This window comes from Amblyraja radiata, chromosome 2 (assembly GCF_010909765.2).
Source record: "Amblyraja radiata isolate CabotCenter1 chromosome 2, sAmbRad1.1.pri, whole genome shotgun sequence".
In the NCBI taxonomy this organism is placed as follows: Eukaryota; Metazoa; Chordata; class Chondrichthyes; order Rajiformes; family Rajidae; genus Amblyraja; species Amblyraja radiata.
The window spans coordinates 23550579-23571480 of NC_045957.1; the positions used below are offsets into that span (position 1 = coordinate 23550579).

The 20902-nt window shown below is 49.0% G+C and overlaps 1 protein-coding gene across 4 annotated transcripts in view; it reads left to right on the forward strand.

The window, feature by feature from the left end:
• LOC116987285 (pituitary adenylate cyclase-activating polypeptide type I receptor-like) overlaps positions 1-20902 on the forward strand; it is a 74871-nt gene that overhangs the window by 19993 nt on the left and 33976 nt on the right. For all 4 annotated transcript variants that reach the window (XM_033043185.1, XM_033043193.1, XM_033043205.1 and 1 more), the window contains exons 3-10: positions 5855-5962; positions 6967-7076; positions 10344-10441; positions 11030-11162; positions 13102-13255; positions 17831-17891; positions 19802-19871; positions 20264-20355. In XM_033043185.1, coding sequence (XP_032899076.1) covers positions 5855-5962; positions 6967-7076; positions 10344-10441; positions 11030-11162; positions 13102-13255; positions 17831-17891; positions 19802-19871; positions 20264-20355 — 826 coding nt within the window. The remainder of the gene's footprint in view (positions 1-5854; positions 5963-6966; positions 7077-10343; positions 10442-11029; positions 11163-13101; positions 13256-17830; positions 17892-19801; positions 19872-20263; positions 20356-20902) is intronic.

A 20902-nucleotide genomic window follows, 5' to 3' on the forward strand; every position in this document is an offset into this window, starting at 1 on the left:
TATGGGAACGCACAAGGCATGATGCAGATGACATGAAAATAGGCGTTGCATTCAGATAGGATAGAAAGATTTTTGTTACCCTGGCCTTCATCAGTTTAAGGAATTTAGAAGTTGGAACGTTATGTTACTGTTGTAGAAGAGATTGGTGACGCCACACTTAGAGCATTATTTTGTGTGGGTCACCATGCTGAGGGAAAGATGCCATTAAGGTGGAAAGAGTGCAGATTTATGAGGCTGTTGCCAGGACTCGAGGGCCTGAGCTATAGGGAGAGTTGGGCAGGCTAGGACTTTATTCCTTGGAGCACAGGAGGCTGAGGGGTGATCTTATAGAGGTGTATAAGATCATAATGGGAGTAGATAGAGTGAATCCACAGAGTCTTTTTCCCAGAGTAGGAGAATCAAGAACCAGAAGGCATGGTTTTATGATGAGAGGGAGAGGAATTAATAGGAACCTGAGGGGCAACTTTTTCACATTGGATGTGGTGGGTATATGGAAAGATCCAGGTGAAGTAGTTGAGGGAAGTAAGGTAACAACATTTAAAATACATTTAGTCTTTTCCAACAACATTAGTCATTTAGACAGGATAGGAAAGGCTTGGAGGGATGTGAATCAAACATGGGCAAATGGGACTAGTGTAGATGGGGCATCTTAGATGAGTCGGCTTAGATGAGTTGGTTCTGTTTCTGTGATGTCTGCCTTGGATTGTTTTCTCTGGAACATTGGAGGATGAGGGGAGTCCTGATAGAAATGTATAAGATTATGAGAGGCAGAGATAGGACAGACAGTCAGAGTCTTTTTCCCAAGGTAGAAATGTCAAAGACTAGAGGACATAGATTTATTGGTGGAAAGGGCAAGGGTTTTATTACACAGAGGATGGCGGGTGCCTGAATATGCTGCGTAGGCTGGTGATGGAGTCAGTGAAGATTGTGGTGTTTAAGAGGCTTTTGCCTACGTACTGGAATACGCACAGAATGGAGAGATGTGGATCACGTGCAGGCAGATGAGAATAGTTTAGCTTGGCATCATGTTCAGCGTGGATATTGTGGGCTGAAGGGCCTGTTCCTGTGCTGTGCTGTTCTATATTCTATGTTGTATGAAAGGGTGGTGGCCAAGTCAGTCTGAATGACCCACACGTAGTTTAAGGTGAGAGGGACATATGACAATAAAACATTCTTGACTCTCTTGCTCCCCCCAGTTTTAGATTGGGAAAAAGGTTGTGACCATATGACTTATAACACCATTTAAAAGATATTTGGACAGATACATGGATAGGAAAGGTTTAGAGAGATATGGACCAAACGCTGGTAGGTGAGACTAGTGTAGATGAGGTATGTTGGTCGGAATGGACAAGTTGGGCTGAGTGGCCTGTTTCCGCACTGTATGGCTAAACTATGACTTTATCTACGCCCCTCATGATTTAAAAAACCTCTAATAAGATCAACCTTCAAATACCTTTGCTGCTTCAAGGATATCCTCCCTCCTTCCTTGCAGTAATGAGCTCTTTAAATTAAAATTCCAACATTAATATCTTGAAGGATTTTGAGGCAGAGCCTTTATTAGCTCAGAGACCAAAATGACTGTCCTCCAATATCAAAGCATGAAACCAACACTGTCTCTAACTAAGTTATCCTTGTAATCATATAAACATCACATGGATAATGACACCTACGTAATTCACTGAATAAAAGCCAGGAGGAAATAGTCATCTTGAACAATTACACTCACTGAGATAAATTCAGAAGAAAGCACTGCACAGACTGCTTCATAAAATGACCTGTGCAACTACCTGGGAGGCACGGTGGCTCAGCACTAGAGTTGCTGCCTTACAGCACCAGAGACCCGGGTTCAATCCTGACTATGGGTGCTGTCTGTACGTAGTTTGTACGTTCCCCCCGCGACCTGTGTGGGTTTTCTCCGGGTGCTCCGGTTATCTCCCACACTCCAAAGATGTACACGTTTGTAGGTTAATTGGCTTTGGTGCAATTGTAAATTGTCCCTAGTGTGTTGTTGTGTAGGTCGGTGCGAGATCAGTGGGCCGAATGGCCTTGTTCCGTGCCGTATCTCTAAACTAAACTAAACAGAACTATCCTGATTGATAAATCTAAAATGAAGCGCAGAGACCGCCAGAAATGTCGGCAGGTCAGGCGGTGTCCGTGGAGGGAGAAACACAACTTATGGGTCTGTCCCACTTAGGCGATTTTTCAGCGGATTGCCGGCGACTGTCAAGTTGCCGGCAGTCGCCTGATAAACCGGGAACTGGAACGGCGACTGTCAGAGTGGAACACACACACACACACACAAACACATCGCAAAGACGGGATCCACCACAAGCGGGGGGGAGCGCTGTCTGAAATTCACACGGTGCAAAGCCAAGGTAACACAGACACACACCGCGATGAACAGGAAGGTTAAGATGGCTAGCACAGTGTACGGTAAGTCCTTTAAAAGAGGGGGCGAGGGGGCGAGGGGGCGAGGGGGGGGGAGAAGAGAGGGGGGGAGAAGAGAAGGGGGGAGAAGAGAAGGGGGGAGAAGAGAAGGGGGGAGAAGAGAAGGGGGGAGAAGAGAAGGGGGGAGAAGAGAAGGGGGGAGAAGAGAAGGGGGGAGAAGAGAAGGGGGGAGAAGAGAAGGGGGGAGAAGAGAAGGGGGGAGAAGAGAAGGGGGGAGAAGAGAAGGGGGGAGAAGAGAAGGGGGGAGAAGGAGTGGAGACTTTTAAAAAGCCAGACAACTTTGAATAAGCCAGAGATACACAGCTGTGGTTTGGCGGGCATTTAACATTACCAGTCGGTTCCCCTTGGTTCTGAAAACTCGTGCTTACGTTTTTTTCCCCAATGAGCCAATGAAAATGTCCAGTCAGCAAAAGAGATTAATTAAAACTCCCTACGACTATCTCGATTACCCATAACTACATGGCGACCCCACTACAACTGCACCTACGACCACAGGATTATCGATTTTCTCCATGGCAACCAATTTTTGGTCGCAGAAAATTGTTCAACATGTTGAAAAATTTGCGGCGACCATACTGAGGCCGCGACTGGTTCCCAGAATGCGGGAGCTCCTCGCGACAATGAAGGAGACTCACCAGAGACCACCAGCGAACATGTGGCGACCATGTGGCGATCATGTGGCGAGCGCAGAGTCCCCTGCACTCGCCTAAGTGGGACAGGCCCTTAACACTTCAGCTCAGATGCCTATAGCTGTTCAGATGAATCACCATTGACCTGAAGCATGAATGGCTGTAAACCGCCTAGGACCACAAGGAGGTGTGTACAGTACATGGTACGCTTGCCTTCATTGGTCTGGCCATTGAGTGTAGGAATCAGGAAGTCATGTTGCAGCTTTATAACACTCCATCCAGGGATCCCAACAGTCCTTGCAGGTAAGGCAGAGATTCACCTGCACCTCCTCCAGCCTCATCTACTGTATCCAGTGCTCCCGGTGTGGGCTCCTATATATCAGCAACACCAAGCATAGACTTGGTGATCATTTTGCTAAACACATATACGCTCAGTCCGCCATGACCTAAGCGATCTCCCGGTTGCCAGGAATTTTAGCTCCCCCTCCCATTCCCACAATGTCCTTTCAGTCCTGGGCCTCCTCCACTGTCAGAGTGGGGCCACATGCAAATTGGAGGAACAGCACCTCACATCACGCTTGGGCAGCTTACAACCCAGCGGTATAAACATTGATTTCTCTAATTTCAAGTGACTCCTGCACTCCCTGTCCTCCCCTCGTCCCCCCCTCCCTCCCCCTCCCTCCTCATCCCTCCCCCACCCTAGTCATCCTACCAGTTCCACTGTTTGCATCCTTGTATCGGACAGGTACTTGGACAGGTACATGGATAGGAGGGATATGAGTCAAACGGGAAAATGTGACTAACAAACTGGGGCATCTTGATTGACACGGACGAGTTAGGCTGAAGGTTCTGTATTCTTGCTGTATGACTATGACTATCTATGCCCCTTGGGTGGCAGGGTGGCACAGCTGGTAGAGCTGCTGCCTCTCAGCGCCAGAGACCCGGGTTTGATCAATGCTGGAGTAACTCAACTGATCAGGCAGCATCTCTGGAGAAACGGAATAGGTGACATTTAGTGTCGGAACCCTTCGTCAGACTGGACCTGAAACGTCACCCATACCTTTTCTCCGGAGATGTTGCTCAATCCGCTGAGTTACTCCAGCATTTTGTGTCTACCTTCGTTATAAACTAGCATCTGCAGTTCTTTCCTTAACATCCTGATGAATCTCCTCTACACCCTCAACCCCTGTAATCACACAAGGATGCACGTCATAGCATTCACACAGCGGAATACAAGCTCTCCTTTGCAACACTGACACATTAAGTATGATATTCAAAAGATCAATTCAAAGCTGATTCAATTTTAATTCGCAAGCCGTTTTTATAAATGTAATCAATGAGCTTTCTCATACTTGACATACAAGGCTGCCTCTGAGAAAACATTTTTCAGCAAACAATTAAATGTGTGGGAGAGGACTTCACCTTCTGTCTAGTGTCCTGTTCTTATCATCTCAATCACCCAATATCTCAATGTGGTACAAGAACAGTGTCCATTGCTCCCAGATAGCAAAAGATTAAAGAATTATCCCATCCCGGTCATTCCTCCTTCTCCCCTCTCCCCTGCAGCCGAAACTTGGAAGTGCACACTACCAGACTGAGGAACAGCTTCTTCCCCTCTGGTATCAGGCTTCTGAACCGTCCTTCCGTAAGTAGGGCCCTGTCCGATTCACCTCTACCCAATTGTGGACATTGGACTTTGTCTCTGGAACTGATGCACTACAATGCAGAAAACTATATTCTGCACTCTGTATCTTCCCGTATGATCTACTTTCGTTTTTTACAGTTTAAATATACAACACGGAAACAGGCTCTTTGGCCCATCGAGTCCATGCCGGCCAGCAATCACCCCGTACATTAGCAGTATCCTATACACCAGGCACAATTTACAGTTTTACTGAAGCCATTTAACCTACAAACCTGTAAGTCGTTCGAGTGTTGGTGGAACCCGGAGCACCCGGAGCAAACCCACGTGGTCACAGGGAGAACGTACAAACTCCGTATAGACAGCACTCGAGGTCATGATCGATCCCGGGTCTTTGGCGCTGGAAGGCAGCTGCTCTACCGCTGTGCCACTGTGCTGCCCAAACACTGTACCCTATCTATTGTACTTGAGTTTGACTTGGTTGTATCTATGTGTGGTGTATCTAATCTGACTGGATAGCAAGCAAAACAAAGCCATTCAGTGTACCTCAGTACAGGTGACAACAGTAAACCGAAACCTAAACCTTAACACAAACTTTAATAATACTAACACAAATAATAATACCAATACAACATATAAAAGATATTTGGACAGGTACATGGATAGGAAAGGTTTAGAGGAATATGGGCCAAATGTGGGCAACTGGGACCAGTGTAGATGGGGCATCTTGGTCAGCATGGACGTGTAGGACCGAAAGGCCTGTTTCTAAACCTCAAAAATGGCAAGAAGAGGTAGATGAGGCATGACCTAGTTATGAGGTTGGGATTGCGGGCAGGTCTGGGATAGGTTGCTGGCAGAATTGTTCCATGGGACATTGGGAGGAGTTAGCGATTTGTGGCGGGAGTGGTGCAGCAGTAGAGTTGCTGCCAATCAGCGCAAGAGATGCGGGTTTGATCCTGACTATAGGTGCTGTCCGTACGGATTTTGTACGTTCTCCGTAGATAGGACATTTTGGTGAACTTTTGTGCACTGCCAAGGTGAGGTCTGCTGTATGATTTTACAGGGATGTATGCAAAGCAGTGTGCTTCCCTGAACCTAGGTACATGTGGCATCAAGCTTTTGTTTCTCTCCACAGACTGCCCCGGGATGTGGGACAACATAACCTGCTGGCCGAACGCGGATTACGGAGACGTCATTTCCGTCACCTGCCCGGGAATCTTCATGATGATTAACACCATTGATGGTAACACCAATGACCAAGTGTGGTTGATGCCTCACTAGATGCCCACTAAATGCCCACTAAATGCCCACTAGATGCCCACCAGATGCCCACCAGATGCCCATTAGATATTTCTAAGGCAGAGATTGACAGATTCTTGAGCAGTACCGGTGTCCAATGAGGTAGATGGTAACTGAGGACTACTCTCTAGTTGTTGGTAGGATGGTTCAGTTGCCTGATCATGGCTGGGATGATACTGCCTCTGAATCTGGAGGTGTGCGATTTCACGCTTCTGTTCCTCTTGCCTTAATGGAGAGGGGAGAGGAGGGAGTGACTGGTGGTGAGACCGGTCCTTGATTATACTGGTGGCCTTGCTGAGGCAGTGTGTGAAGTGTAAATGGAGGCAGTGGAAGGGAGATTGGGTTGTGTGATGGTCTGGGCAGTGTCCACAATTCGCTGCAATTTCTTACGGTCTTCAGATGGACATGGGCCAAACACAGGCATGAATTGGATGGATGGAGCAATCTCGTTGGTTGCTGCCTCTCCAGCAACAGGTAAACAACTTGTAAGTGGGTGTAGTTTAAATATATTGTATATATTAGACTATATTATTAAATGTAGGCCTACATACTCGTATGGTTTAATTGTATCATAAGAGAGCAGTTAAGGGAGTATAATAATAGGTTGTATAATAGGAGTATAATAATAGGAGTATAAGAACGGCAATAAAACAAAGAGGGACCATTGGGACTATAATCAATACTGTGTAACTGTGTCAGCGTTCCATACGTGGCGACTCTTTGCATACCCTGTGTATGGTATACAAAACACCAAATTTCACTGTGACATGTCACATGTGATAACAAGTCAAGTCAATTCAAGTGAGTTTATTGTCATGTGTCCCTGTATAGGACAATGAAATTCTTGCTTTGCTTAAGCACAATAGAAAACAAAGTATCAATCAATCAATCAATCAATCAATTGCTCCTCGTGCTTTACTGAAAGGGATTGTGTTGCCATCTCTTCAGCTTTAGGCATCATCTACAGGAACTGTACCTACGAGGGCTGGTCAGAAACATTCCCCCATTACTACGACGCGTGTGGTGTCGATGAAAATATCACAGAGTTTGAAGATCAGGTAAATCTGTTCATTACGGTAATGTTTGTGTTGTGCCCTTTTTTTCTGCCCATAGAACCTATTCACCATTCTCTTCCGGTCACTGTTACATATACATGGCGGCACAGTGGCGCAGCAGGTAGAGCTGCTACCTCACGACGCCGGAGACCCGTTTTCGGTCCTGACCTCGGGTGCTGTCTGTGTGTGGATATAACTACGAATGGTATTGGATACAATGGAGCAGCAGGTAGAGCTGCTGCCTCACAGCGCCAGAGACCCGGGTTCGATCCTGACCTCGGGTGCCGTCTTTGCGTGGAGTTTGCACGTTCTCTCCGTGACCGTGTGGGTTTCCTCCGGGTGCTCCGGTTTCCTCCCACACTCCAAAGACGCGCGGAGATAGAAAAATCCAGCACAGGAACAGGCCCTTTGTCCCATAACATGGTGTTAAATTACACCAATCTCCTCTGCCTACACGTGATCCATTTCCCTCCATTCCCTGCATATCCACATGCCCATTTAAAAGCTTCTTAAATGCCACTATCGTATCTGCCTTCACCACCACCCCTGGCAGCACGTTCCAGGCACCCACCACCCTTTGTGTAAAATAACTTGCCCCACACATATAATTTATACTTTACCCCTTTCATCTTAAATATATGCCCTCTAGTCATTGCCATTTCACCCTGGGGAAAAGGTTCTGACTGTCCACCCTATCTATGTTTGGAATATTTTCTTATACTTCTATGAGGTCTCCCCTCAACCACCACTTTCCAGAAAAAGACAATCCCAAGTTTGTCTAACCTCCCCTTTGGAAGATTTATGTGGATGTTGCCAGCGGTTGAGGACCTGAGCTATAGGGAGAGGTTGGGCAGGCAAGGACTTCACTGCTTGGAGCCAGGAGGCTGTCAGGTGATCTTATAGATGTGTATAAGATCGTGAGGGAAATAGATATGTGAACGTACAGAGTCATTTACCCGAGGTAAGGGAATCAAGAACCAGAGGGCATACAGTAGGTTTAAGATGAGATTTAATAGGAACACAAGGGGAACGTTTTTCACTCAGTGTGAATATATGGAACGAGCTGCCAGAGGAGATAGTTGAAGCAGGTACTAATAACAACATTTGAGAGACATTTGGACAGTTACATGGATAGGAAAGGTTTAAAGCTTCAGAGATACAGTGCAGAAACAGGCCCTTTGGCCCACCAAGTCCACGCTGACCAGTGAACACCCTGTACACTAGCACTATCCTTTCACACTAGGGTCAATTTACAGAAGGCAATTAACCTACAAACCTGTACGCTTTTTGGAGTGTGGGAGGAAACCAGCGCCCACGCGGTCACAGGGATAACGTACAAACTCCGTACAGACAGGACCGGTGGTCAGGATGGAACCCGGGTCTTTGGCGCTGTAATGCCCCTGTCCCACTTAGGAAACCTGAATGGAAACCTCTGGAGACTTTGCGCCCCACCCAAGGTTTCCGTGCGGTTGCCGGAGGTTGCAGGTGGTTGCCGGAGGTTGCATGTAGTGGAAGCAGGTAGGGAGACTGACAAAAACCTCCGGGAACCACATGGAAACCTTGGGTGGGGCGCAAAGTCTCCAGAGGTTTCCATTCAGGTTTCCTAAGTGGGATAGGGGCATTACGGCAGCAACTCTACCGCTGCGCCACCGTGCCTCCCTCCCTTTAGGATATGGGCCAAAAGAGGGCAGGTGGCACTATTGTAGCTGGGGGAATCTTGGTCGGCACGGGCAAGCTGGGCCGAAGGGCCTGTTTCAGTGCAGTATGACTCTATGAGTCTAAATGTTGTGATTGTATCTGCCTCCACCACCTCCTCCGGCAGATCGTTCCAGATAGTCACCTGCTTCACTGCTGCATGGATAGGAAATGTTAAGAGGGATATGGGACACACAGGACCAGCTTAGATGGGGCATCTTGTACGAGTTGGGCCGATGGGCTTGTTTCCATGACGTTTGACTGTGTGTGTGAAAATCCCCTCAAATATCTTTCAAATTCCACCCCTCCCACCTTAAACCAGTGCACTCGAGTTCTAGGTTTGAGATTCGGGTTTTCCCTGGCAGACGTTTTTTGAATAAAAACAGGCAGATGGAGCAAAACCCTCCCCAGTCCTCCCCCCCTCCCCCCCACCCAACTCCCCCCCCCCCTCCCCCCACCCCCCACTGCCCCCCCCCCCCCCCCGCCCCACACCGCCCACTCCCCCATGCTGGACTACAGATCAGACGACCAACCAGCCCAGTTTGTGTTGCATCTGAACAGCGGCCCCATCTATTCTTCATTCCACACACATGAAGCTGGAGAACATCCAAGGCTGCTGTCAGTTCTTTGTTCCAATCAGGAGCCTCACGATATCAAAGATGACAACATCACTGCACAATTAAATGTGTTTGGATCTAAACTTACTTTAACTCCTTATCAAATCTTCCCCCTCCTTTTCGCTCCATCTGCCTGCTTTTATTCCAGAAACGTATTCCAAGTCCAAAATCTTCCCCATGGTAATCTCACCACCATTGTCGACATCAGTCATATTTATACTTGTATTCGTGGAACATTGAGTAGTACAGCACAGGGACATGTTCTTCGGCCCACAATGTCTGTGCTGATCGTGAACATGAGGCAAATGGGACTGGCTTAGATGGGGCATCTTGGTCTTTAGACTTTAGAGATACAGTGCAGAAACAGGCCCTTCAGCCCACTGAATCCATGCCGTCCCGCGACCCCCGTACACAAGCATTATCCTACACACTGGGGACAAGTTACAATCTTTACCGAAGCTAATTTACCTACAAACCTGCACATCTTTGGAGTGTGAGAGGAAAACAGGCGCACCCGGAGAAAACACATATGGCCGACGGGAGAACGTACAAACTCCGTACAGACAGCACCCAAGGTCAGGATTGAACCTGGGTCTCTGGCACTGTAAGGCAGCAACTCTACCACTGCGCCACCATGCTGCCCTCTGAAGAAGGGTGCCAACCCAAAACGTCACCTATCGGTGTCCTCCAGAGATGCTGCCTGACCCACTGAGTTACTCCACTCCACTGACCCACTGAGTTACTCCACTCCACTGACCCACTGAGTTACTCCACTCCACTGACCCACTGAGTTACTCCACTCCACTGACCCACTGAGTTACTCCACTCCACTGACCCACTGAGTTACTCCACTCCACTGACCCACTGAGTTACTCCACTCCACTGACCCACTGAGTTACTCCACTCCACTGACCTACTGAGTTACTCCAGCACTTTGTGTCTGTCTGATCTCTTGCAGGATCCATACTATGTGTCCGTCAAGGCTCTCTACACGGTCGGCTACAGCACCTCTCTGGTTTCCTTGGTGATCGCCATGATTATACTCTGCCGGTTTAGGTAAGGTCTTTCTCTAATACCTTTCCAGCCCCCTCCTCCCTTCCAATCCTCCACATCGGCAAGTTGACGATGACCCTTTCACTACCATCCTAACCCTAATCCCATTTGGCACAGACGACGATCACAATATTAACACAATTGTGATAGAAACATGGCGTTGTAGAAACACCATCCATTTCCCAGCACTCTTGGTTCCAGAGCCTTGCCCGATTATCTGTTTCGCCGGGCCAACGGAGGTCACAGCCTCGCGGGGGAATGGGGGAGGGGGCGAAATACTGGCCCGTCAAGTTGGCCGTGGAAGTCGGCTATGGGAACGGATCTGCCGGGCCGGAGTCCCTGAATCCCAAGATACAGGGGGGGCAAATTCCCCCCACCGATCGGCTGCGGAAGTCCCGATGAGGTTGAGAGTGACTGCCTTACCCGGCCTCTGCCCCATATTTTTGGGTGGACTTCCAGGGGGGATTTCAAGTACACGCCCGTAATTTTGTCCGGATTAAAGGAGGTCCCGGACTAGCAGTTGCCCGAAAATCAGTGGTGCACCTGTACAACAGGGATTACTACCGTTAACTATATGTTTTCCTTTTGTAGGAAGCTGCATTGTACCCGGAACTACATCCACATGAACCTGTTTGTCTCCTTCATCCTGCGCGCCATATCCGTCTTCATCAAGGACGCCATTTTGTACGCGGAAGACGAGGTCTACCATTGCTCCATCAGCTCGGTGAGAATACAGGGGGCGGAAGGGGGAAGGAGGGGATGAACCTGAATGGGTGGTGGAGGGTCTGGAGATTGAGCTCGGTTGACTAAAGTGGCCTCCCAGCTAGACAGGGTGATGAAGAAGGTTTTTGGCATGCCGGCCTTCATCAGTCCTTCGAGTATAGAAAATGGGACATCACGTCACAGATGTACAAGACGTTGGTAAGTCCGCACTTGGAGTGCTGTGTTCTGTTTTGTTCGCCTGCCATAGGAAGGATATCATTAAGGTGTGCAGAGAAGATTCACCAGGATGTTGCCAAGACTCAAGGGACTGAACTATAGGGAGAAATCGGGCAGATTAGAGCTTTATTCCTTGGAGCGCAGGAGGATGAGGGGTGATCTTATTGAGGTGTATAAAAGTATTAGGGGCGATCTTATTGAGGGGTGATCTTATAAACGTCATAAAATCTTGAGGGTTGATCTTATCGTTCTGTACGAAATCTTGAATTGAATTGAATACAGGTCCCCGGAGATGATGGTTCCCAGGAACTTAATTGACTCCACAGATGTGACTGTAGTATTGTTGATGGTGAGGGGGGTGAGGGGAGGGGGAGCTCTCCTTAAGTCTACAATCAATTCCACTGTCTTAAAAGCATTGAGCCCTAGGTTGTTGCGATGGCACCAGGACGCCAGCTGTGTCACTTCCTGTCTGTTGGCAGATTCCTCCCCATCCTGGATCAGTCCAATCAGGGTTGTGTCATCCGCAAACTTGAGAAACTTGACAGAGGAGTCAGTGGAGGTGCAGTCGTTGGTGTAGAGAGCGTAGAGGAGAGGAGAGAGTACGCATCTTGCGGTGCTCCTATGCTTAGTGTTTGCGGGTCCGAGATGTGCTTTCCCAGCCTCACATGCTGCTTCCTGTCTGTCAGGAAGTTGGTGATCCACTGACAGAGGGGTTCAGGCACAGTCAACTCGGAAAGTTTGGAGTGTAGTAGCTCTGGCACAATGTTGTTGAATGCAGAACTAAAATCAACAAACAGGATCCTCGAATAGGTCCCCTGGTGGTCTAGGTGCTGTAGGATGAAGTGCAGGCCCAGGTTGACTGCATCATCCACAGATCTATTTGTGGGTGGGGAAAGGTCCAGTCTTTGCAGGGGCCATCTTATCGAGCCGTATGTAAACTGCAGGGGGTCCAGCAGGGGGTTTGTGATATTTTTCAGTTGGACCAGCACAAGCCTTTCAAGGGTCTTCATGATTACAGAGGTCAGTGCAACAGGCCTGTAGTCATTAAGACCAGTAATCCTTGGCTTTTTGGGTATGGGAACAATAGTGGAGACTTTGAAACAGGCAGGGACAGTGCAGGTTTGCAGGGACTGGTTGAAAATGTCTGTGTAGACACCGGTGCCAGTTGTTCGGCACAGAGCTTGAGGGTAGAGGGGGAAACATTGTCCGGTCCTGGAGATTTCCTGCTTTTCTATCGTCTGAAAAGCCTCTCCACCTCCTCTATTTTTATTGTTGATGATGGAGAAGTGGGCAGACTGATGTTGGGCAGCAAGGAGGGGTGGGTAGTAGATAAGGGCTCAGTCTTTGCAAACTGCAGTCAGTCTGTAAGTGGGTGTGAAGTGGTGATTGGGGAGGGGTGGGTGGGGAAAGGTCCAGTCTTTGCAGGGGCCATCTTATCGAGCCGTATAAAATCATCAAGATTGGGTCTTACTCTCAGAACTAAGAACTGGGGGGCTGTTTAAGGTGAGAGGGGAAAGATTCAATAGGAACCTGAGGGGCAACCTGTTCACTCATTGAATGGTGGGTTTTTGAACCAGCTGCTAGAGGAGGCAGTTGAGGCAGGTATCAGCCACACACCTGTACTGAACTGAACGGGATTTCAGGTGTGGCACCCAGTTTAGTGGTTGGGGCACTTGGGGGGCTGATGCCCCCACTATGTTGACAGACCCTCTGCTTCTCCCCAGGTGCAATGCAAGGCCATGATGGTCTTCTTTCATTACTGCGTGATGTCCAACTATTTCTGGCTGTTCATCGAGGGGCTCTACCTCTTCACCCTGCTGGTCGAGACCTTCTTTCCCGAGCGCCGATACTTCTACTGGTACATCCTCATTGGATGGGGTGAGTGTTCAGGAGAAGCAGAGTAATCGCTGTGTAGCCCACCTGAGGCACAGGGTGAGGTTGGACATGCCAGGACTTTATTCGTTGGAGCAGAGGAGGCTGAAGGGTGATCTTATAGAGGTGCATAAACCAGAGCCTGAAGGAGAGCCCGAAACGTCACCTATCCATGTTCTCCAGATGTTGCCTGACCCACTGAGATATTCCAGCACTTTGTGTCTTTCTTTGCTTGGAGTGCAGGCGGATGAGGGCTTTTCTTATAGAGGTGTCTAAGATCATGAGGGGAACAGATAGAACAGACGCACAGTCTTTTACCTAGAGTAGGGGAATCAAGAACCAGAACCAGGTTTAAGGTGAGAGGGGAAAGATTTAATAGGAACCTGAAGGGCAACTTTTTCACAGAGAGGGTGGTGGGTGTATGGAACGAGCGGCCTGAGGAGGTAGTTGAGGCAGGTACTAAAACAACGTTTAAAAGACATTTGGACAGATACATGATTGGATAGGGACATGGGCCAAATGCGAGCAACAGCAATTTAAAAAAAAAACAGTAGAATGGAACAGTAAAGTTAGTCCCTGGTGAGATAGGAGTTTACAGTCCTAAGGGCCTCTGGGAAGAAACTCCTTCTCATCCTCTCCGTTCTCACCGCATGACAACGGAGGTGTTTGCCTGACCGTAGCAGCTGGAACAATCCGTTGCAGGGGTGGAAGGGGTCTCCCATGAACTTATTGGCTCTGGAGTTGCACCTTCTGATGTATAGTTCCTGCAGGGGGCGAGTGTAATTCCCATAGTGCGTTCGGCCGAACTCACTACTCTCTGCAGAGCCTTCTTGTCCTGGGCAGAGCAGTTCCCAAAGCAAATCGTGATATTTCCGGACAAGTGCTGGAGAAACTCAGTGGGTCAGGCAGGATCTCTGGAGAAAAAGGATGGGCGATGTTTTGCGTGAAGACCCATCTTCAGGCGGAAGGGTGATCTTTCCCGAAGCAACGTGAAGTGTAGATGGAGTCGATGGTGGGAGGTCTGGTCTATGTGATGGACCCCTAGAAGATTGTAAAGGTTCTGTAGGGTGCACAGCAGCAGTGTGGAGTGGAAAATGCCTCTGATACAACCACAAGCATCTTGAGAAATTAGATTTAAATTCTTAAGCGTCGGGAAGAACATGGGGAGATTCCATTGAAACATGTTTGTTGACACCTTATCCTGAGGTGAGGGAGATGTTGAGATGTCAGGCCTAGAGGCAAGACAGTCATGAGTGTTCTATGTCATAAAACCAGATGGGGGTATGAACTCTCCTCTATGTATTTGGTTTCTATGTCTTCTGAATACTTGTGTTTCCTTTGATTAGTACGGGTGTCAGAGGTTATGGGGAGAAGGCAGAAGAATGGGGTTAGGAGGGATAGATAGATCAGCCATGATTGAATGGCGGAGTAGATTTGATGGGCTGAATGGCCTATATCTGTTCCTATCACATGACCATGTTACCTTATGAGCTGCAGATGCTGGTTTATACAAAATGCTGGGGTAACTCAGTGGGTCAGGCAGCATATCTGGAGAACATAGATAGGTGCAGTTTCAGGTTGGGATCCTTCTTCAAAACCAAAGAAGAAGTTTTCAGTCTGTAGATGCGTCCCGACCCGAAAGGTCACCTGTCCATTTCTTCCAAAGATGCTGCCTGACCCGCTGAGTTATACCAGCACGTTGTGTCTTTCTTTTCTGTTCTATTGTCATATGTCCCAATATGAAACGATGAAATGCTTACTTGTAGCAGCAGCACAACGGATGTGTGGACAGATTGAGACAAGCTTGGCTGAGGGGACTCAGTGAGAAAGTTAGGGGTTTACAATTAGAAGTGTGAGTGGCTGGAATTCTCTACCCCTGAGGATAGTGGAGACAATATCACTGGGGGAATTTAACGAAGGTCTTTGAAAGATGGGTACATTGAGGGTGATAGGGAACTGGCATAGTCAAGGAGATGAGACCTGGGGCAGATTCAATGGTGGAGTAGGCTGGAAGGGCCGAATGGCCTACTCCTACTCCTCTTGTATCAATACCGTGCCTTGCAAACACCACCAAACATTTTAATCACACTCTGAGATTCACACCTAGCAGGAACGTCTTCAGTTTGTTTGAGAACATAGAAACATAGAAACATAGAAAATAGGTGCAGGAGTAGGCCATTCGGCCCTTCGAACATGCACCGCCATTCAATATGATCATGGCTGATCATCCCTCAGTATCCTGTACCTGCCTTCTCTCCATACCCTCTGATCCCTTTAGCCACAAGGGCCACATCTCTCCCTCTCAAATATAGCCAATGAACTGGCCTCAACTACCTTCTGTGGCAGAGAATTCCACAGATTCACCACTCTCTGTGTGAAAAATGTTTTTCTCATCTCGGCCCTAAAGGATTTCCTTCTTATCCGTAAACTGTGACCCCTTGTTCTGGACTTCCCCAACATCGGGAACAATCTTCCTGCATCTAGCCTGTCCAACCCCTTAAGAACCGTGGTTTGGTGGCACAACAGCCTCACAGCGCCGGAGACCCGGGTTCGATCCTGACCCCGGGTGCTGTCTTTGTGTGCAGTTTGAACATTTGTCCTGCGACCACTGTGTTTCCTCCGGGTGCTCCGGATTCCTCACCGTCCCAAAAAGACGTGCGGGCGTGCACCTCTGTAACATATCTCTGCTGTGGAGGGAGTGGATGAGAAAGTAGGATAACATAGAACTAGTGTGAACGGGTGATCGATCGATAGTCAGCATGGACCCGGTGGGCCGAAGGGTCTATTTCCATGTCACATCTTTCAATCGCTGTACCTCGCTACACGTGACAATAAACAAAACTGAAAAACAAAGCAATCCATCCCAGAACTACACATTACCTGAAATCTTCAGTTTGTCTAAGATGGATCCCAATCTGAAACGTCACCAACCCATGTTCTCCAGAGATGCTGCCAGACCCGCTGAGTTACTCCAGCAATTTGTGTTTAGATTTAGTTTAGTTTAGTTTAGAGATACAGTGCAAAACCAGGCCCTTCGGCCCACAAAGTCCATGCCAACCAGCCATCCCCTCACACTAGAACTATCCCTCACACACTAGGGACAATTTACAATTTTACCGAAGCCAATTAACCTACAAATGTGTACATCTTTGGAGTATGGGAGGAAACCGGAGCACCCGGAGAAAACCCAGGCACGGGGGGGAGGGAGGGGGGGGAGTACAAACTACACACAGCCAGCACCCGTAGTCAGGATCGAACCCAGGCATCTGGGGCTGTAAGGCAGCAGCTCTATGTCTGCGCCACTGTGCTCTATGTAAGATTACAGCTTCTGTCTGAGGATGTTGTGGCATTGACCGCTGTTCAGGCAGCGTACAGCAGGTGGCAGCAGATCTCCACATGCAGAGGAGAGAAGCTCTCACTCCCCATCCTTCACCAAACTCCCACTCTCCAAGACAGACACAAAATGCTGGAGTAACTCAGCAGGTCGGGCAGCATCTCTGGAGAAAAGGAGTAGGTGGCGTTTTGGGTCGCGACCGTTCTTCAGACTCGACCCGAAACATCACCAATTCCTTTCCTCCAGAGATGCTGCCTGACCTGCTGAGTTACTCCAGCTTTTTGTGTCTATCTTTGGTTTAAACCAGCATCTGCAGTTCCTTCCCTGCTCATAGAAACATAGAAAAGATGCAGGAATAGGCCATTCAGCCCTTCAAGCCAGCACTGCCATTCAATATGATCATGGCTGATCATCTAGAATCAGTACTCTGTTCCTGCTTCCTCCTATTGGACCATTCCCTTCTCACTGTAAATCTATGCCCCCTTGTTCTTAACGCCATAACCTTGGGGAAAAGAATGTGTATAATGCAGAACCTCACATTGGGGACCACTGGAGGGCAAATATGGTGCAAGTGCATGTTAAAATGTTTACAAGGAATGGCTGCGCTTCCTATCTGGCCCCTCAACAGAATACCAGCCATCACCATTTAAAATGGATATCCTAACCTGTATTTCAAAAAATAATTATGGGCAGCACGGTGGCGCAGCGGTAGAGTTGCAGCCTTACAGCGCCACAGACCCGGGTTCGATCCTGTCTATGGGTGCTGCCTGTACGGAGTTTGTACGTTCTCCCTGTGACCACGTGGATTTTCTCCGGGTGCTCCCGTTTCCTCCCACTCTCCAAAGACGTGCAGGTTTGTAGTTTAATTGGATTTGGTAATTTGGTTAATTGGTTTTGGTTAGTTTAGTTTAGACATGCAGCCCTGTGACCCACTAAATCCGCGCAGGTTAACGGGGTGAATGTTGGTCGGTACGGATTCGTTGAGCATTTGGGCGCAATTCCACCCTGTATCTCTAATGTCTAACCTGTACGTTAAAAAGTAATTGAAACCGACTTAAATAATTTCCATAACTCATGTGTATAAATTGAAGTGATTATTTTACGTGTGCCTAGTGGGAGGGGAAAGGATAGTTGGCTCAAGAGACATTTCGTTGTCTCTGTATTGTACACTGACAATGACAATTAAAATTGAATCTGAATCTGAATCTGAATCAAAGACTGGTAAAACGGTGTTCGTTTTTTTGCAGGAACTCCCACTATTTGCGTTACGATCTGGACTGTACTGCGCCTTCACTTTGATGACTCTGGGTAAGTGTGAACACCTCCACCCCTCCCCCCTCCCCCCTCCCCCCCCCCCCCCCCCCACTACCTTCCCTACCCCCCCCCCCCACCCCCACCCCCACAGCCCCCGAACCTCGGGGGGGAGGAAAGACAGGATGGATCATGTGGATGGTCACATGGTGGCGCCCGTTCCCTCAACCATCTCTTGCCCCCTGCACCATCCACCATCACCAGGTCACCAGGGGGGGATATTATATAGTCATCCATCCAACCAAATCATGCAGTGCACCAGGATATTCTCTGGATACAGGTATGGAATCAAGTTCAAGTTGGCGTTTATTGTCACTTAACCATTTAAGGTACAGTGAAATTTGAGTTACCATACAGCTGTTGTAAGTGAAAAGCAACAATACACAATTCAGCCATATAAAATAAAATTTAACATAAACATCCACCACAGTGGAATCCACATTCCTCACTGTGATGGAAGGCAATAAAGTTCAGTCATCTTCCTCCTTTGTTCACCCGTGGTCAGGGCTGAACCCTCCGCACTTGCCGCTACCGACGGCCCGCTGTTCAAGCCCTCTCGTCGGGATGGATCGGAACACTCCGAAGCATGGAGCTCCCGAGTCGGCCTCTTCTTACCGGAGACCACGGCTTCACGGTGTTAAAGTCCACAGGCCCCGCGGTCGGAGCACTTTCACTGGCGTTCCTCAGCTAAGGATCGCCCGCTCGGCGATGGCAAGTCCGCGCCACGCCCGCGGCTTGAAGCTCCGGGCCGGTCTACAGGAAAGGCCGCACCACTCCACGTTGTAGGCTGCAGGGGGGACGGAGATGCGACACGGAGAAAAATCGCATCTCCGTCGAGGTAAGTGACTGGAAAAATATTCCCCCAATCCCCCCACCCCACCCCACATAAAACTTAGCAAGAAACATGAAAACATACATTTAAGATATACTTACAACAATAAAAACAGAGAAGGTACAACAGAGACAGACTATTGGTGAGGCGGACATTACGGGCGCCACCCGGTGGTAAGAAGTCATTCAGCGTGGAAACAGGCCCTTCAGCCCAACTTGCCCATGCTGACCAAGATGCCCCATCTACACTAGTTTCGCCTGCCTGCATTTGGCCCTCTAAACCTTTCCTATCCATGTACCTGTCCAAATGTCTTTTAAATGTTTTTATTGTATCTGCCTCAACTACAGCCTCAACTGCAGCACCAGGGACCCATATTTGATCCTGACTACAGGTGCTGTTTGTATGGAGTTTGTACATTCTCCCTGCGACCACGTGGGTTGTCGCCGGTTGCTCCGGTTTCCTCCCACATCCTAATGAAGAGTTGGTTGGTGGGTTAATATGCTTCCATAAGCTAGTGTGTAGGTTAGAACTAGTGTACAGGGTGACTCTTGGTCGGAGTGGACTCAGTGAGCCAAAGGGCTTGTTTGCATGCTGTAGACACGTCATGGAAACAGTCCCTTAGGTCCTCTGAGTCCGTGCCGACACTAGTTCTATACTACATACTGGGAACAATTTACAGAAACCAATTAACCTAATGTCTTTGGGATGTGGGAGGAAACCGGAACACCTGGAGAAAACCCACAAGGGTCACAGGGAGAACGTACAAACTCCGTACAGACAGCTCCCATAGTTAGGATCAAACCCGGGTCACTGGCGCCGTGAGGCAGCTGTGCCATCATGCTGCCTAACACGCTGTATCTCTAAACTAAATGAAACTAAACGTTGTTCCTTGCTTGTTACTGGGATTGACATCTTACCGCCAATAACTACAGTGGGGCAAGATGGCCACTGACCGCCATCTTGTCAAGGGGCAATAGGAGATGGCAGTAATGATGGGCATAGCCTGCGGTCGTGTCCATAGTTGGAATGAATATTTTGTAAGTCTTTCTCTCGCCTTGTCTTTCCCTCTCTTCAGCTGCTGGGACACCAATGAGCACCGGGCCCTGTGGTGGGTAATTAAAGGGCCAGTCATCGCGTCTATCATGGTAAGCACCATGCTGTTTCCCACGCCCACCGAGATAGCCCACCTACACTAGTACCACCTGCCTGCGTTTTGGCCCACAGCCCTCTAAACCTCCGTCTCTGAACCAGAGAGCACTGTCAAAGCCCAAGGCTACTCACACCCTGCACTGCCGCAGTTTGTAAGAGACAAGGACTCGGGCAGCCTCACAGTGCCAGAGACCCGGGTTCAATCCTGACTACGGGTGCTGTCTGCCATGGAGTTTGTACGTTCTCCCTGTGACATGTGTGGGTTTTCTCCGGGAGAAGGAACAGGTCGGGACCCCTCTTCAGGCTCGGGGCTGGAGGGGCTAACTCTGCTCCGATGATTTATGAACGTGTGCTGGCAGCTGATGCGTGGCTTTGTCTTTGTTGGCAGGTGAACTTCATCCTCTTCATTGGGATCATCTTCATCCTCGTGCAGAAGCTCCAGTCCCCAGACATGGGAGGCAACGAGTCCAGCATCTACTTGTAAGTCTCCAAGATTTCACCTCTCCTAGGATAAGCTGGCAGTTTCAGCAGGGTATGGAGATGTGTCCCGGTCTATAACGCCAAGCTCACCGCTCACCGCTCACCGCTCACCGCTCACCGCTCACCGCTCACCGCGTCTGTGATGCAATGGTTGCTGGAATGGACAAGCCATTTTGTGAACAATCTCCTCCCTTCCCCTCTCCCTCTCTCCTCCTCTCCCCCTCCCCCCTCTCCTCTCCCCTTTATCTCCATCTCCTCTTCCCCCTTACTACCTCTCACCCTCTTCCCCTCTCCCCATTCCCCCTCTCCTCCACTCCCACCACCGTCCTTCCCTCTCCCACCCCCTCTCCTCACTCCTTAACACCCCCTCCACTCTCTGTCTTAGCCCATCCCCACCCCCTCTCTCCACCTTCTTTACCTTCCTACCACTCTCCCCGCACCTTCCCTTCTTCCCCTTACGCCCTCTTCACCTATCCCTCGCTCTACCTCTCTCTTTCCCTTTCCCTCCCGGTCTCTCTTCATTTCTATCTCTCTCCCTCTCTCTCTC